Source organism: Pocillopora verrucosa, chromosome 2, assembly GCF_036669915.1.
Source record: "Pocillopora verrucosa isolate sample1 chromosome 2, ASM3666991v2, whole genome shotgun sequence".
In the NCBI taxonomy this organism is placed as follows: Eukaryota; Metazoa; Cnidaria; class Anthozoa; order Scleractinia; family Pocilloporidae; genus Pocillopora; species Pocillopora verrucosa.
Genome location: NC_089313.1, coordinates 5081936 through 5099512, shown reverse-complemented (window position 1 = coordinate 5099512; position 17577 = coordinate 5081936). Strand labels below are relative to the sequence as shown.

Here is a 17577-nt window from a genome sequence, read left to right as displayed (position 1 = left end):
ATTGGTGACATTAAGAGCCAAAAGGAATATCTCGAGAAATCGCTCCTACTCATGGAAGATACTGGTGACAAAAAGGGTAAAGCAAAATGTTACAGCGCATTAGGACGTTATTTTTTGAGTGTCAACGACAATCGAACGGCAAATGAATATTTTCAGAAAGCACAGGGAATCAGGATGGAAATTGGCGGAAGAAAAGAATTAGCGGCTGATTACGAGGACCAAGCAGACTTTCATTCCAAGTTGGGAGACCATGAGAAGGCAGTGGAGTATCGGGAGAAAGAACTTGCGATCATTTTAGAAATTGGCGATAGGCTTGAAATAATATTAGTTTACTTTAAACTAGGATCGGACTTCTTTAGTCTTGGTAAATTTATCAAGGCCGAGGAATATTTAGAGAGGGCACTCTTGTTAAACAGCATCAGTGAATGGGAATCTTTGAAGCACACCATCCTTTTTGCACTTACGAAGGTGAAGTTTTCACTCTTAAAGACTCAGGAAGCACATTCGTACCTATTACAAAGCATTGAATTATTTGAAAAGCTTCGAAATTTCAATAAACACAATGAACAGTTGTCAATACCTATTTTGGAGAAGTATCAATTGTACAAGATGTTCAGCTCAATGCTATTCGACGCCGGAAGTCCCCGCGAGGCACTTTCCGCGGAAGAACTGGGGCGAGCTAGAGCCTTAGCAGATTTGATTGCAGCCAAGTATTCTCCTGGAGTAAACCACATCTCAGCAGATTTGAAATCACTGTCTGGGGTTAAAAAGCTCATCAGTAACGAAAGTAACTGTACTTATCTGTACCTTTCGTATCATGAGAGAAGCGTTCGTGCTGCGATTTTGAAACCGGGTGAAGACACGTACTTCTCAGAGGCAGAAGAAGCTGATATCCCCACTTTGATCGCCGAGCATGTTGTTGATTTGGATGACCTTTTCAACAAAAGCTTCCGCAGCTTTGGAGTATTACCCAGAGAGCTTTGTGAAGATCGATCACTGGATGACACGGATTATCATGATGAGAGCTTAGCCCCTTTCCGAGGAAATGAAACCGCAGACACCGACAGGGATCTTCAAATGTTTTACAAATTGATTATTGCTCCTGTGGCCAATTTACTTACAGGGCCTGAAATCGTCATTGTTCCCGAGCGGTCCATGTTCCGAATCCCATTTGCAGCCTTGCGTGAAGAGACTGGCAAGAAATTTCTAACAGAGAAGTTCAGGATCCGTATCGCCCCTTCTTTGACAACTCTCAAGCTCATTCAGGACAGTCCAGCGAACTATCACAGCCACACCGGTGCACTGATAGTGGGCGATCCTAAGGTTGGCGAGGTGCTGTACAAAGGAGCTCCCAAGGACATCACTGCACTTCCTTGTGCAAGAAGGGAAGTAGAAATGGTTGGACGACTGATTGGTGTCCAGCCTTTGATAGGAGAGCACGCAACTAAGAAGGTGGTACTGGAGGGAATAGACAGTGTGAGTCTAATCCACATTGCCGCTCATGGTAACGCAGAAAGGGGACAAATTGCCTTAGCTCCTAACCGTAGAACCGACGGCACTGGTATTCCACAAGAAGAAGACTACCTTCTGACCATGGAGGATATTTCAAAAGTTCAACTGCGAGCTAAATTGGTGGTACTTAGCTGTTGTCACAGTGGCCGCGGTCAAGTCAACTACGAAGGTGTGGTTGGCATAGCTCGTGCGTTCCTTGGATCCGGTGCTCGCTCAGTGTTAGTTTCACTGTGGGCTGTGGAGGACACAGCAACGGAGCAACTCATGAACCAATTCTATGTTCACCTTGCTGATGGAGAAAGTGTCAGTGAATCTCTACACCAGACCATGAAGTGGATGAGAAATAACAAGTTCACCAAAGTTTCGCAGTGGGCTCCTTTTATGTTGATTGGAGATGACGTGAGAATTGACTTTAGGAGTGAAGGTAGGTTTTAAAATCTGGAGAAAGTATTTCCTTTAACTGTTATTTTAGAACATAGACCTGAGTTACAATGGCTAGCTTACAGACATTGACTTTTAAATCCGTATTATTTTTCAAGTTCTTTTCATGTCATCATCATCATCATCATCATCATCATCATCATCATCATCATCATCATCATCGTAATCATCATCATCATCATCATCATCATCATCATTATCATCATCACCATCAATGTTATTATGAATATTATTTTGATTATTCCAAAATCTTATTATTGCATTCATGTCACATGAGGAAATTTAAAAAATTAGTATGTTAAATTGACAGAATTAAAAGGGTTACATTTTACCTTTCATTCCCTGAAGATAACTAAAGTTGGTTTTAGTATTTTTCAATTAGGCGAATAAATATTGATAGTTAACTGAGAAAGGCAAGTCTATACTTTACACTAACATGTTACCCAGTTTCTGTTTGATATCTTGACAAAAGGTCACGAGATTGTGATCTCTTGTTTTCTGGATACATGGAACAAGTCTGTTGGTAGAGTCTCTCTATATCACCTAAAATGGTAAGAATAAGATCTATAAGCTCTAACAGTTCTGGTTATAGTAATTATTAACATATGGACATTTTTATTGCAGCAAAGAAGACCCTGCTTGCAAAGGACTAGAATGAAGTCTACAAGAACCAGTTCGAAACAGGCCTGAAGATTTATGGCTCTCATCTCTGCATCTACCATTTGAGTATGGTATTTCATAGTTACTTACACTGACATTTTGTTGCCCAGTAAAGCAGGGGTAGCTTCTGCATTAACACAACTTTTTATGCCGGTTGAATTTTATTTTTTTCCTTTTGATTTTGCAAATTTAGGAATTCACAATTGTGAAGATTTTATGGATACAAAATAAGACAAACTAGTGGCATGATGCATGAAATGTTTTGTCTTGTCATGCAGCACAGTTTTTCTGAATGCATTGTGTGTCAAGGCAAAACTTTTGCCACAAAGGAAACTTGGAATGATGCTTAAGACAAAATGTTGAATAACAGTCAACTCGCTGATGGTTCAACTCGCCAACGCCAACTCGCTGAGTTGGTCTTCAATCCAGTACAACTTATTAGAAGTTAAACATATAGAAAAGTAAAAGATCTTTAGTAAAAGAAAAAATTTTTCTTCCAACAAAGTTTATAAGAACCTCATAGCGAACAAAGAAGGTGAACATCACCAATGACTATAACAGCTTCAGACGCGAAGGAGATAACTAATGTTCACCAATGTTTAAGTTTCTGTATGATGTTCACCAATGTTCACCAGTGTTTTTTTACTAAATATCATTTACTTTTCTGTATGTTTAACTTCTAATAAGTTGTATTGGATTGAGGACCAACTCGCTGATGTCTCTACTTGATTTTATACGTCGGCGAGTTGGCGTTGGCGAGTTGACTGGATACCCAAAATGTCAATATGGTGAAAAACTTAAAAAGAATTGGTTGAAATTTTCATGTTGATGCGAATAAATTGTATGCTGAAGCCCCAGAATGCACATTTAATGGAGAAAGAGTTGTGATGAGAATTGAGCTTCACTGTTGAAAACAACAACAACAACAACAGCAACAAAAGAAGACAAACCAATAAAGCCACCAAGTTTAGGCAGCTATTTTTTAAGATATTGAGTCCCATGAGTGTATGGCTAAGCTAACAACCATGCTCAGAAGACTGTCTGTGACAACTAACTTGGTATGTTACTTGTTCATCATTTTATGGTTAAAAGAGACCAAAACTCACAGCTTTTTTTTGTACATATTCTTAGACCTCAACATGCCAGTTTACCTAATCAAATTTGTTTTAGGATTATTTCAACAAATGGCTCTAGGTTGCGGTTTATTAACAGAAATTTTTGAGGCAGTTGACCAATAAAAGCTCTTACTTGAGAGAAGAATTTTGAGAAGCTTTTCCCTTTGCTAAAGATTGTTCAAGATTTGTTTTCAGTTAATCAGGATATAGTGATAATGTATCAATTCTCTTATGGGAAAGCAGATTTAGAAGGTCTCTACCCATTTGCAGAAATTAGTTGCATGTTTTAAGTATTTTAATGGTGCATGACTGAGCAGTGTACCTTGAAAAAATAGGATGGGGCTGTTGCATTTCTCCCTCATCCTTTTCACCCTAAGCACCAGTTGCTCTCAATTAATCAATATATTATAATAGAAATCTTGTATTACTGTAAATTCTCTCATGGGAAGCAGATTAAGAAGGTCTCTTCCCACTTGTAGAAATTACTTGCATTTTTAATTTAAGTAATTTCAATCTGCATCACCTTTAGGAAAGATTGGAGGGGGGGGGGGGAGGGTGGGGCTGTTGCATTTCTCACTTAATCTTTTCACCTTGCATACCTATTGTTTTCAGTTAATCAGTAAATCAGAGTTTAATAGTAATCATGTATTACCAGTAATTCTCTTATGGGAAAGCAGATCAAGAAGGTCTCTACTCATACGGAGAAATTACTTGCAAGTTTTAAGTATTTTATGGGTGCATGCCTAAGTATTTTACCTTTTCTCACCCAGTTTTTTCACCTTATGCACTTAAAGGCCCATTTCCAACCTTTATGCAAGGTGGTTGTTTGTTTTTGTTTAGATCCTCCGCTTTTGTTTAAATAGCACCTCTGATTGGTCAGTCATTTATAACCCTAGACGTTGTCTCAAAATAGCTTCTGCATTTACCCTGATGAGTTTGGTGAGCTTGTCAAAATAATTCTGTGTAAAACAATACCAAACATTTTATTCTGGTATGGAATCAGATGAATGCATTGATATAACACAGACTAAATTCAAAACTACAGGAAACTGCAAAATGATGATTGGTGAATGTATTTATGTAAAACAATTGATTACATGTCCAGGATGGCTCTTGAGAAAGATGGTTTTTAGAGGTTTTCAGTAATCCAGGAGTTTAGTGTGACAGGAAATAGGTCATGGTGCATGTTGCATTAAGGGTGAAAATGGGCCTTTAAGGCTTTCTGTTTATAGTGATAATATATTAATTCTCTTATGGGAAAGCAGATTAAGAAGATCTCTACCCTAGTGTTTTATTTTTTTAAAGGAGAGGAGGGTGGGGCTTGTGGCTTTTTTGGCTCACCATTTCCTCCTTATGCACTTAAGGTTTTTATTTAATCATCATAGTGATAATGTATTAATTCTCTTATGGAAAAACAGATTTAGAAGGTCTCTTCCCATTTGTAGAAATCAGTTGCATGTTTTAAAAGTTAATGTCATTGAGAAGTGTTTTACATTAACAAACGTTGGAGGAGAGGGGGAGAGGAGGGTGGGGCTGTTGTCTTTTCCCTCACCCTTTTCATCTTATGCAATTATTGCTTTATTCAGGAATATATCTTTTTTGGGAAGCAGATTTAGAAGGTCTCTTCTCATTTGTAGAAATTGATTGCATGGTTTAAGCGTGAATGTCATTTAGAGGTGTTTTATGTTAAAAAAAAGTTGGAGGGGGGGGGAGGACATGACTGTTGTCTTTTCCCTCACCCTTTTCATTTTATGCAATTATTGCTTTCATTTCACTAAGATATGGTGATTCAGTATTATTTCTCTTTTGGAAAGCAGATTTAGAAGGTCTCTTCTCATTTGTAGAAATAACTTGCATGTTTTAATTTACTGTAAGGTTTGTGAAATGCTTTGCATTAAACATTACTTTTTACAAGAATTTTAAAGCCTTGAGGTTTTGTTTATCTTTCATTTGACAAGCCAAGGTTAAAAAATGGACCCACAGTAATGTAAATTCATCATGCAATGAATGTTAAAAAAAAAAACAATCATAATAGTTATGCTTTTATTTCTTTCAAGACTGGTCCTCTTCTTAGACAAGGCCATTGCTGTATCTGTGCACATGCTCAAGTACACTGGCACTGGCACTGGCACTGGCACTGGCAAGAACGAGGACAAATACACCTTTGTCATCTCGTTAAATGTCCTGACCAAATTTTTCACTTGCACCTCACTTTTAGCCTCCTAAACCCTTACATCAGTATTAATATTCTCCATACTGTTCTCTATACATCCTCTAAGAGACTGACTAGAAGTATTTGTTTAACAATCAAGAGTTTCTTCAAATGGTGATCATTTCCTTAATTCTTCTAACCCAGACATCCAATTCAACAATGTTATTGTGAGGAGAAACTGGATGCTAGTCACTCTTATGAATTAAAGGATTATAATTATGGCTGGTTGAGAGATCTCGACCCCAAATATGATACTTAAGACCATGAATACGAGTTATGAGAATGCAAATTGTATTGAACAAGTATGGCTTAACATTTACAGGAATTGAAAACTTTTATTTAAAGATACAAAATTACTTAAGTGTACTGTTTTACTAAATGGACTTGATATCATCATTTACTAACAGAAACAAACGGTTGCCAAGTCTGGCAAGAAATTGGTCCTGAGCAGTAAGAACTGGCCCAAGTGTGTTAGATTAGAGCATATTTCAATGGATTATTGTGATACCATAATCAAATTAATTGCAGATGGAGAGAAAGGAAAATGCTAAAAGTGGCTGATGAAAATTCAAAATAAGGAAGAAAACTGCATTAAGGCCTAGAAAATCTGGAGCAATCTTAAATTCTTGATTTCTTTTGATGTCAACCGAAAATTGCTCTAATCATAATACTTCCAACAATTAAATTCTCAACAGGAGCTTTCACCAATAAAATCCTATTTTGCTTCTTAAATAGTTCTCAGCATGCTCAGTTCTCATCCATGCTTTTGCAAAGTACTATTTATTAGGGCTGATGCTACCTTGTAACAAAGTCAAGTAAAATGTAGTGAGATTGTTTAATTGAAACAGTTGAGATGAAAGTTTCAGATGAGCAATATAAAAAATAATATGTCTCACCAAACGAGAGTAGATACCCCTTTCCAATTCCTGGCTTTGGAAGTAATCTTCAGCAGTGAAATGAACTTTGTAAATTTTCATTGCTTACATAAACACAACAAAAACTGGTTTCAAACTAAATTTATGTAGTACTATGTCTAATTCTTATCACTTGCAAAGCTTTACTATTACTGTAGTTTGATTGAAACCAAAAGAACAAAGAAAAAAAAAAAACATAACATGAAACAAGGATGCATGGAAATTCCAATACCATTTGTAGGGAAGAAGCCCAAACATCTGCAAACTTAATTTCCATTGGATTCATGATGGAAAGTTCTTATTCCTGGAAAATTTCAAGCACTGAAGCTTTACCTAACTAATGTAAATGCTGTAATATAATCATTTACTAGTTGAGAAAAAGAGAAAAGAAAAACATAAAAAAAAAAAACTCAACTTGCATTAGAAATACAATATCAATATTTCCCTACAATATCAATATGTTTTGTAACAATTAGATTGTGGAAATAGGAAACTAAAATGTGTTACCTAGATAGAGAAATTTTCAATGGGGTGTGAAGAGTAATCCATGATTGCTTTGTTTTTGTTCTACTTCACTCTCATTGGTCCAGAAAACTCACACCATTCTCTCAACCAATCAGATGCAAAACTAAAACAAATTAAGACTTAGTTGCCCATTTTTTCCAGCACTTTAGGCAGTTTGTTTGTTCTTCCTTTGAGTTCTCATTGGCTCTTAACCCTTTAACTCCATTGAGTGGCCAACACAGAATTTCTCCTTACAATATCAATACAATTTCAACCAGATAAGTGATGAGAATAAAGGATAATATCAATTTGGGAATAATTAGTTCATCCAATACTGAATTCCCTGCACTAACATTATGAAAATTGTATGGTTGTCAGTAAGGAGAGTTACAAATTTGATCTGGTAGTTAAAGGGTCAAAGGTATTTTCATATTGTCCAATGTGATTATTTTGGTTTTGGTTTTGTAACACTCTGTTGAAAACTGCTCTATTGCACCAAATGCTCTCAACTTATTTACAGAAAACATAACATAGAAGAGAGAATTACAAATCACCCATTGAAGCTTACACTTATTCCTTACTTACTGAGGCTCATCTTATTATGTGCCATGTGACCAGAGTCCAGCACAACTCTGCAGTAATTCTACACTAAAGAATCACTGTTCCCCTTTGGCGTCTGATATAAATGATGCAGCTCTGGGATGATAAAAGGCTAATAACATTGATGTCTTTCTTAATATAGCTATGTAAACTATCCTCATGTATAAATAAAATGATTTCTTGAACTGTATTAAGCAGGATGTCATAAATGAGAACTGCCATCTTCAATTCTGAGTCGTTTCCAAATGCACACAACATTAGTGTCTGCAACGGCCACAATGTAATCCAAATTACTACTTGCACTGACTTGGTTAAACACTTTTGTTGTCTCGTTTGGACAGGCCAGAACCTAACAGAAAAATAAATCAAACAAGGAGAGGTCAAAATTCACCATTTTTCTACATCAGTGACACACTTGTCTCGGAAAACTTCATACTAATTAATCCTCAGTCACAGCTATTCATATAAAATAGTCCTCATCAATCATTAAGTTTGGTTTGACACAAATTGTGAATAAAATATGTTGATTCTTTTCCATAAAATACAATATCTTAAATTATATTTGAAAACCAAGCTCTCTTGGGAGTGAAGGGGTTAATTACAGTTAAATAGAATTGTTTTTTAATTAAAATCTTGTGGTACCTGTAACAATCAATTAGAATGAAGTTATCCTAAACTGCAAACTTAGCTGCTGTTTGCCTTTTTTTTTTCCCCTGGGCTCACAATGAGTTGGCCTTGAATGAGGTTGTCTACAAGAAGCTTGACCATTTCATATCTGGATTCCATGACATCTGAATTCGAAAAAAAATAATATATATAAATATATATATTAAAAGCTCAGACCAGGCCTTAGATAGCTATAAGGAAAAGGGCATTCATTGGATTCTCAAATTGGGAAATCTTGAATGTTCCCAAACGTGACTAAAGTAATCTTGAAACCTAACTGATAGATTTATTTTATTGTAAAGCATAAACCTAAGAAACTACGGCATGCAAGTGACCGATTCGATTCTCAGAATTATTCTAGTTTCAGTTCCGCCGAGCGTTATGCAAGCTTAATTCAAGCCGTTACATCTATTCTTTGATAAGATTTTGATCACGTAACGAATATCGCAATTTTTACTCACCACAAACTTTCAAAATCGTAGCCTTATAAATGGCCACTTGACCCTTGTTCCTACCAGTCAATATGTCAACTGTTGTCCCTTCTTTTAACTCCACGGCGCCAACGACTTTCTTTTCTTTTACCACACTCACGTTATTCTCGTTTTCTCATTGAACCACAATAAAACCTATCTTTAGAAATGTTATATCAAGCAAAACAGTTGAGAAAAGAAAAAACTTAACACACGTGCGATCAGTCGATAAAAAGTACATTCAAAGATGAGCGCCAAATGGAATCTTCTTTGTTTCCGATCACGGGCAGGATCACGTGGATCTTTTACGACTTGTCATTGGCTAGCAAAGTGAATCCGCTGGCTTGCCAATTGCAGTGTCAAGAGAAGCGCAGAACTTTATTCTGACTTCTCCAACCGGTTCTCTCTCTGCTTCTGGACGAGGGATACTTTAGACCCATGTTCTGACGGTGATATAAATAATGATGTGAGCTCACTCTATGTAGAAAGAATCGACAAGAATCGATCGTACTACAAATGCACGATTTGTGGCCAAAAGTTGTCGAGGAAACAGTCTCGAAATCCACTTGAGTTGTGTGGCAAAGGTGAGAAATAACACAAGCCAATCACAATTTTGAAAGCGATTACAGATCGTCTTTTACCCTCATTTTTTATAAAAGAAGGATACCACATTAGGAAGTATAAGAGATACATAGATGATCCCAGCGTACCAGTACCTAAATCAACAAAGCTTGACCGTAGCAAGCGTTCAGCAACACGTTCCAACACCGCCATCTCGATTCCTCAGTCAGTCGTTTCCACTGAACTTAAAGCAGTGGTGACAACAGAGTAGAGTGCGTTTCATAAAGGAGAAACATTTGTACAAGAGACAGAAGTAACTATATGCGATTACAGAGATGCGTTGGAACTCTAGTCCGCAAATGGTTATGCACTGTCCGAAGTATAAAACAATTTTGTTGATAGCTGGCAGACAGAGAAGAACAACAAGTAAACTTTAGAGCTGTTATTATTGAAGTGTGACTTGCACTTTTCATTTGTATATAAAGAAGGACTTGCATTTTGCACCGAAAATAAAAATAAGTAATATTTTTTGGGAGATCCAGTGATTGGGACATTTAAGAAATTAAGTTATGAAAAGAAACTAGGTTTGTACTTCTCACTACTAACAAGTCTTGTTTTAAAAATATTTTCAGATCAGAGTTTCAAATAAAGTAAATTGAAAAAGTCATTTAAAAGGTGTTTTTTTCTCAAAGGGAACATTGATTACCTCTGTCTTGTCTGCATGCCAAACGTTTGCAAAGTGTGTGGATGATCCACAAGTATTGGAACTGTTACAAAATGTTTTTTAAGAATTAAAACAGCAAAACAAATTACAGAAATCAGTCACAAAAACAGAGCAAAAAACTGGAAAAAAACAGCAACAACAATCATTAAAAAAGAAAGATTAATTAGGTGTTGAATTTGTTTGTCTAAGGCATGAAATTTCTACTAAAAATAATGTCAACAAAAAGTCTCTGACAGTGTTTGTGGCAACTAAGCTTGACTGTTCCAAGGTTTTCTAACAAAGGCAACCAGTAATGTAGGTTAGGGAAGTAACTTATGTTCATTACCAACAAAGTTCTTTAAGTGTAGATAACAATGTAATTATTGTTACACATGTGGAAGTTGTGTACCAAGGAACAACTAATGAATGTTTGATGATTTTGGCACATCTGTGAACATGAGACATTTTGCATCACAATCAAAATATTTTATGATCATGGAATCCAAGAGTCCTTTGAGGCATTTAACATAATTGACTGCTGCTTCATGAGAAAATCCATATTAATGTAGAGATTTACTAAAACTAAGTTTGAACAATAAATTTCATGATCTTTAAGTTATAAACATATACATGTATGTATATTTCTTGGTAAATTTTGTATAGAATTCCTTTTATTGAGCCTAAGTTTTAAGCCTCTAAAATTACTCCTTTTCTCAAAACCTTCACATTCAAGGTATTGAGAATTTCCTAGAATTTATGTGGACCTCAGGGTATTTAAATTGCCTCAGATTCAATTCCCAGAAATTCCCAATTCCACCCTTCTTAGATTATAGGTAGTTTGTATAGCTGAGAATTCCAAGTCTTCACAAAACTGGAGTCTTCCTTTCCCAGAAATTCCCAGTAATTCCAAGCTTTTCAAGTCAGAGCTTATTTACATAGTTGGGAATTTTTGTGAATTCCTGGGAATTCCTAGGAATTCCCGGAAAACTGGGAATTCAGTTGGCAGGGGTTATTTGCATAATTGGGAATTTTTGAGAATTCCCAGAAAACTGGGAATTCAGTTTGCAAGGGTGATGGAATTTGACAGATTTGAAATTTTCAATGTGGATGCAACAGATGAAACAAAAACTTGTCATGACAAAATTTGTCCTTTGATTTTGTCAGGACAATTCTAGTTTTGTGTGCTAGTATGGAAAGCCCTTTTGTCACTTGCATAAAAGAGCTGAACTAAAAGCATGGGAGCTTGTTTATTTAATACCCTCTGACTGTACAAGTCTTCATGTTGTCCTTTAGGCTAGAAATAAACTAGTGCATATTATTTACAATACAATGTCACATCCTCTTGTAAAATGATTCTAATGGTGTCACTGTGCCTTGTAGCTATGGGTGTTTTGATGTACTCATTGAAGACTTTCAGTAGATGCCATTACCTGTGTTGTGTTGTTCACTCGTAATTTATCTTCTATTCTTTTTCCTTTTTCAACAGGCTGATCTCTACATATCAGAGGTATGAACAATGTTAACTTTTTAAAGATGGTTTCATCTTTGCATTGTGGTCTACATCTTCGAGTCTCATTTTGGCCCTGAAAAATTGATAATTAGCTCGAGACTTCTATACTTTTTCAAGATTTGGTGAGGGCCTGAATCAACCTTTATGCATAGCAATCTAGAACAAATAATCCAATGGTTTTATTAAAACCTTCAAGTACTAATTAGATTTCAGCATTTGTGATAGAAAATATAATCAATTTAAACTGCCAAAATGAAAAATTTTTTTCAGGGTCTACATCCCCACCTTGTCATGGAAGGATTTGATTTAGCAAAGAAGAAAGCTTTGGAGGTAAGATCACCATGACATGATATAAACGAGCCTGTCAGGGAAAGCTGTCAAAATTCTTCAGGGGTGGGTGGGAGGGGGTAACCAGCAGTGGAGTAGCCTCCCATCCAGGGGAGGGTAGTAATATTTCTAGCCACTTTATGCTACAAAGAAACTGTAATAAGAACAGGCTGAATGGGCCTCCTGGCTTGAGTGCAACATTTACCGTGCTTTATTCTGTAAGCAGCTGTAAATTTAGTAAATTTTTTCACTAGAGGTCATATTTGTGTCCTTTCAAGCAAAATTTGTATATAGAAATCTTTTGACAGGCCCTGTTGGTTTGAGCATTAAGCCTCCATATTAACCCCATAGCTCTGATCATACTGTGGTTGTAAGTGGTGAAGTATTAATTTTTAGGGATCCTTTTTGCCTCCTTGTGATTTATTTTCCTATTTTGTTTTTTATTGAAGGTTTTAGAGGAAGTTAAAGTTTCAAGGGAAATGGATAGAGACACCTTAATAAGTGTAGCAAGAACATCACTTAGGACAAAATTACACACTGAACAAGCAGATCTACTAACAGAGGTGACAGTTCAAAACACCCATTGTATTGGGTAAATTGCAGTAAAAAATGCCATCGAAGATGGTTGGTAAAAAAGTGCTTTGAAGCAGGGTTTTCAACGATTATTTCCATAGGCAGCTGCCAATGGTGTAATTAATGTGCTGTAGGGCAAAATCCCTATAGGTATGAGAGGATTCTACAAGAGTCTTAGTAAACAGTTATTTTTGCGTCCAAAACACAAGAGCCCGCTTGCATGCTAAACAGATGGGGGTAATCAGCTTTTATTAAAACATCTGTTTAAAATATCCAAACCTTTTAACAATTCAACAATTGGTAACAAGACAGAGATATTTCATTGCGGGAAGTGTTGTTCCTGGTGCTGGAGCATTTGAGGTGGGAGTCAGTGCTGCTTTGACAGAATTCAAGAAGACAGTGAGAGGCAGAGCAAGGCTTGGAGTTCAGGTAAGGAGGAAATTAGAAAATAAAGTTTTCCTTATTCAAACTTTCATTGTGCAGTTGACCTTTACAGTAACAGACATCTTCATGACCATGATATGTTCATCATGATACCAAGAGTAAGCTTCAGCAAAAGAGATGCCCATTTAATACATCCAGTTTGAAGTCTGTGGTGATTCTTGCCCTTGGTTCTGAGCAGAGCAATTGATTCATGAATCAAGCTGTTTTTTTTTTCTCCTTAATTCTGTCTTTAACCCTTCATTTTGTCTTTGCTCTCTTTCTGCAAGACAGAGCAGTCATAGGGAAATTTTACCCTTTAACTCCCATGAGTGACCAAGACAGAACTTCTCCTCACAATATCCATACAATATCAAGCAGACAAGTGATGAGAATAAAGAAAAATATCAATTAGGGAATTATTAGTTGATCCAATAACAAATTCTCAGAACTAAAATCATAAGAACTGTATGGAAGTCATTAAGGAGAATTACCAATGAGATCTTGGGATTGTAAAGATTAATTGGTGTTTTCTTCCATATTGCAGGAAGATAAGAGACAAAAAACATGGTTTGGCAAATTTTGTGCTATTTTTTTACAAACTTTACCCTTTTGGAAAAAAAAATGTAGTTATAATAATTTTTCTTCTAAACAGTTGAATTATGCAGTTTGAAATTGGATATAAGAAAGAAGCAATTAAACTTGCTATTGTGTGATCTTTGTTCTGAAATCATATTTGCGATTTCAGGATTGACAGTCTTCAGTTATGAAAAGTTTTAGTTTATTTGTGGCAGTCACTTTGGGCGTGAATTTGTGGTGCATACTTGAAAAACCTAAATTTTTAATTTGATGAGTTTAATCAATTGCAGGCCTTTGCAGATGCCCTGCTTGTCATTCCAAAGATCCTGGCTCAAAATTCTGGTTATGATCCACAGGAAACAATTGTTAAGCTTCAGGTTTGGAATTCTGTATATATATATTTTTTTTTGAATGGGTAATAAAATCTGTCAGGATGCTTCAAAATTTTATGGCCTTCTCTACTTTTCTCAGCATCTGATATTTTCATGTTTATGGCCAGCAGCCAAAAGCTGTGGATGGTTGCGTTTAGTGTAGTTCAAAATTGAAAAGTTCACCAGGATGTGGAAATTCATTATCTTAATAAGGCAACTGATCAGAAACATTTTTTGTTATTAATGAGATTGAGACCTGTTAACTCCTAGGAGAAACCGAAAAACGAATTTCTTCATGCAATATCAAAATATTTCCAGTATAGAGTCAATGAGAAGCAAGAAAACTATCAGTTGGTGGATATTGTTTGATGTAACCACAAATTTTTAGAGCTAAAATTTTAAAGAATGTCTGGTAGACAGTGGAGAGATCTTTGGATTGAGCAGGTTAATGTGAATTCTATTTGACTGGCTGAGATTGTGAACAAGGTGCTAGGATTTTATCTTGCATTAAAATTAAGGGATAGTGTATGATCTGTTTCAGGAGGAATATGCTGATGTTGGTACCCCAGTGGGTATTGATCTCTCAAGTGGAGAGGCATTAGTTCCCTCAGATAGTGGTATCTGGGATAACTACAGAGTCAAGAGGCAGCTGCTACATTCATGGTGAGTAGAAATCCTGTCCTCCAAATTTTGTCTTTCGTTAGTTCGACTACAGGCTAATTTTGAGCTTCAGACATGTTATTAGAAGGTTATAATAGTACTTTAAGGGCAAATAACTGTTAACTCCTCGGTGAGAAGTGTTAAATTATGGACCTCCTTTAAAGAGGATTGGTTCATTAAGGTAGCTCTGATATAGTTCCAGCTCAATTCTTATTTTTCCCAAATTACATTTCTTGTTTCATATATTGGAGCCAGCATGACTTAGTGGCTTCGCGGCCCTCATTTTTAGGTGCCAGTCCTCCACTCTGTTTTTTTTTAACTCAGTAGTGCCAAGTTAATAGCACACTGGCCAGTTTGCCTTTCACCACTTACTCGCTAGTCTCCTTCACAGCCATTGTTTGGGCTCGTCACGCAACCGGCTTTCTCCCCTGCGTGACGAGACCAAACAACGGCTGTGAAAGAGACGAACCACCCACCAGCCAATTTTATTTAAACAATTTACGCCGTAAAATCTTTGGTTTTAATTTACATTGTTCCAAATAAGCTCAATGGTGCTTCAACAACAGCAACAACAGCAAAATTTCAACTTGGACACTTAGATAGAATTATTTATCTATTCAGTGATTTAGTCATTCTCTCGTTTTCTTGTTTCGTTCATTTGTTGAGTTACTTATTTAATCATTTATTCTGCAGCACTGTAATCGCCAGCAACCTTCTTTTGGTGGACGAAATCATGAGAGCTGGTATGTCTTCTCTCAAGGGCTGAGCTGAGCTGGAAATGGTTTACTCAAGGTATAAGAGGATTCTACAAGAGTCTTAATAAACAGTTATTTTTGCGTTCAATTTCATCGCCTCCCAGTACTTCCCTTCAGTTATGTAATGGTTTTATCATAGCTGTTTGAAATGGAGGGAAAAATGTTGTCGCTGTGTTGCATGATTTGGTAACAATCTCAATTTTTTGTGTTTGAAAATGGATGACATCCTAGGTCAGACGCTAGAGCATGTTTTGATTTAGTTTTAAATCCAAATTCAAAAGTCCAAAGTTCTAGTCCAATCAGAACAAAGTTAAACATCACGAGGAACTAGTGACAACTCAAGGTTAAAAAAATATGCAAATTACCTGAAGCGCGGGAAAACACCAGTAACCATATCGCAGTTGGTTTAAGTCTTGAATGTTATTGGTTGAGAGGGAGGCACGAGTTTTGTAGACCAATCGCAGAGCCAGGTAGACGAAACCAGTGCAAAAACTGGAATATATTGGACCTGCTTTGTTGTGCTGTAAAACAAGTCAAAACCTCACCATCTTAAGCACCCAAATGTTATTATTTAAAGTTATCTGGTCACGACAACATGCTTATTATTTTCTCTGCTTTTCCTTGGTTCTCTGTTAGAGCAAAGATACAAGCACTGCGTGAAGAAGTTCGTTCACCTTGCTGTGACTCCACGAAGATATCGAACAGCGGTTGTCAGTGTTACTCATTACAGTATAGTTGCAATAAATGTGTTCCATGAAACTTAAACAGCTTACTGGGTTCAGATAACTAAACGATATAAATACATACACATAAGAAAAATCGAAACACAGACTTCATTTATTCAAGTGGGGATGGGGGGGGGGGGGTGCTGTGGCGCCAAGGTCCTCCTTCCTGTCCAAGACGAAAGCAAATCGACCTCTTAACCCTTTGACCCTTTGCTCCTAAGAGTGAGGAAAAACTAATTTTCCTTACAATATCACCCCTGAATCACACAGTAAGGCCGCAAAACTAAAGGAAATGATCACCAACCAAAAGAAGCTCCTGAGTGTTAATCAAATTCTCCATGTCAGCACCTCAGGAAATGTTTAGAAAACAACATGGATGACGTGAATACTGTTAGGATGTGTAGGGGTTAAAGCCACGTCAATCATATTCGGACAACAAGTGTAGAATTCGATTTAAAAGAGTTGTTCGTTCCGAAAACACTCACTGCACAGCGCCAACATTTACGCCCGATTTAAGGCTACGGATCTTGTAAGACACCCTGTGTTGGACGCGTAATTAATAAGGAATTGTGTGCCTGATTTTACGACTCGAGACCCCAAAACTTCACTCCCTGTCTGGCGGTACGTACATATTAATATTCATGAAGTGGTATTCAATTAAATTCAATCTTTTTTTTTTTTCGCTGTCAAAAATACCTTTCCGAGGAATGTGATGAAGCTGAAGTTCGGAATTCGTTTCAGAATCAACAGAAAACAAATTCAAACTTAACACTTGTGATTTGCCCAAAGACGTTTAAAAGACTGATTTGTTACTCTTCATTAGTCGACGAAATCATCAGAAATGATTAAGACAATCTAATGATCTTACTCTTGTTGGATATTTTAACCATCTTTTAAAATGTTCGCTTCATAGCTTCAACAGTCTTAAAAAATGTTAGAATGACTGATGTTTTAAAAATAAACAGAAATTCCCCGTCAGAGTCGAAGGCTTGACTCAGGTGATGACTTCCGCTCGGGCTATGGAAACGTCAATCACTGTCAACGACATATTTACTAAATAAGAACAGCCATTGACCCTTAATAGCTTGAGAGTGATAAGCATCTAATTTCTCTCCACAGTGTCACCCCTGAATCAAACGTTAAGGTCGTGAGAAAAAAAAATTAATCACAAACTTATAAACAGATTCTCTTGTCATTACCGTGATAGGACATGTAGTGAACAGTAAGGACAGTATGCACAGCAATGTTAAGGAATGAAGGGCTGATATATGATATTTGTAAATTATATTTCTTGGGTAC

General features: G+C 36.5%; 2 protein-coding genes and 1 long non-coding RNA gene across 3 annotated transcripts; 2 read left to right on the top strand and 1 right to left on the bottom strand.

The window, feature by feature from the left end:
* The first annotated feature begins 935 nt into the window (after nucleotides 1–935).
* On the top strand, nucleotides 936–5584 carry LOC136279081 (tetratricopeptide repeat protein 28-like). The gene is made up of 2 exons (XM_066162490.1): nucleotides 936–1936; nucleotides 2578–5584. Exons 1-2 carry the CDS (start codon nucleotides 1078–1080, stop codon nucleotides 2604–2606), a joined length of 888 nt encoding a protein of 295 aa, XP_066018587.1. The 5' UTR covers nucleotides 936–1077; the 3' UTR covers nucleotides 2607–5584.
* Nucleotides 5585–5857: 273 nt separating this feature from the next.
* Nucleotides 5858–9308, bottom strand: LOC136279075 (uncharacterized). The gene is made up of 3 exons (XR_010716711.1): nucleotides 9086–9308; nucleotides 8601–8749; nucleotides 5858–8307 (listed from the first exon to the last, which is right to left on the bottom strand). It is a non-coding gene; the product is annotated as an uncharacterized lncRNA (long non-coding RNA).
* A 184-nt stretch (nucleotides 9309–9492) lies between these two features.
* LOC136279080 (T-complex protein 1 subunit zeta-like) lies at nucleotides 9493–16318 on the top strand. The gene is made up of 9 exons (XM_066162489.1): nucleotides 9493–9678; nucleotides 11845–11865; nucleotides 12139–12198; nucleotides 12645–12758; nucleotides 13081–13197; nucleotides 14058–14144; nucleotides 14680–14801; nucleotides 15492–15590; nucleotides 16190–16318. The coding sequence occupies exons 3-8, from the start codon at nucleotides 12160–12162 to the stop codon at nucleotides 15562–15564; spliced, it is 552 nt and encodes a 183-aa protein (XP_066018586.1). The 5' UTR covers nucleotides 9493–9678; nucleotides 11845–11865; nucleotides 12139–12159; the 3' UTR covers nucleotides 15565–15590; nucleotides 16190–16318.
* The last annotated feature ends 1259 nt before the right edge of the window (nucleotides 16319–17577 follow it).

Excerpts from the sequence above, each read along its gene's own strand:
- LOC136279081 (XM_066162490.1), top strand. The coding sequence starts at position 1,078 with ATGTTTTACAAATTGATTATTGCTCCTGTGGCCAATTTACTTACAGGG. Across the intron at positions 1,937-2,577 it reads AATTGACTTTAGGAGTGAAG|CAAAGAAGACCCTGCTTGCA; the intron begins GTAGGTTTTAAA and ends TTTTTATTGCAG.
- LOC136279080 (XM_066162489.1), top strand. The coding sequence starts at position 12,160 with ATGGAAGGATTTGATTTAGCAAAGAAGAAAGCTTTGGAG. Across the intron at positions 12,759-13,080 it reads AAGCAGATCTACTAACAGAG|AGATATTTCATTGCGGGAAG; the intron begins GTGACAGTTCAA and ends GTAACAAGACAG. Across the intron at positions 13,198-14,057 it reads GAGCAAGGCTTGGAGTTCAG|GCCTTTGCAGATGCCCTGCT; the intron begins GTAAGGAGGAAA and ends AATCAATTGCAG.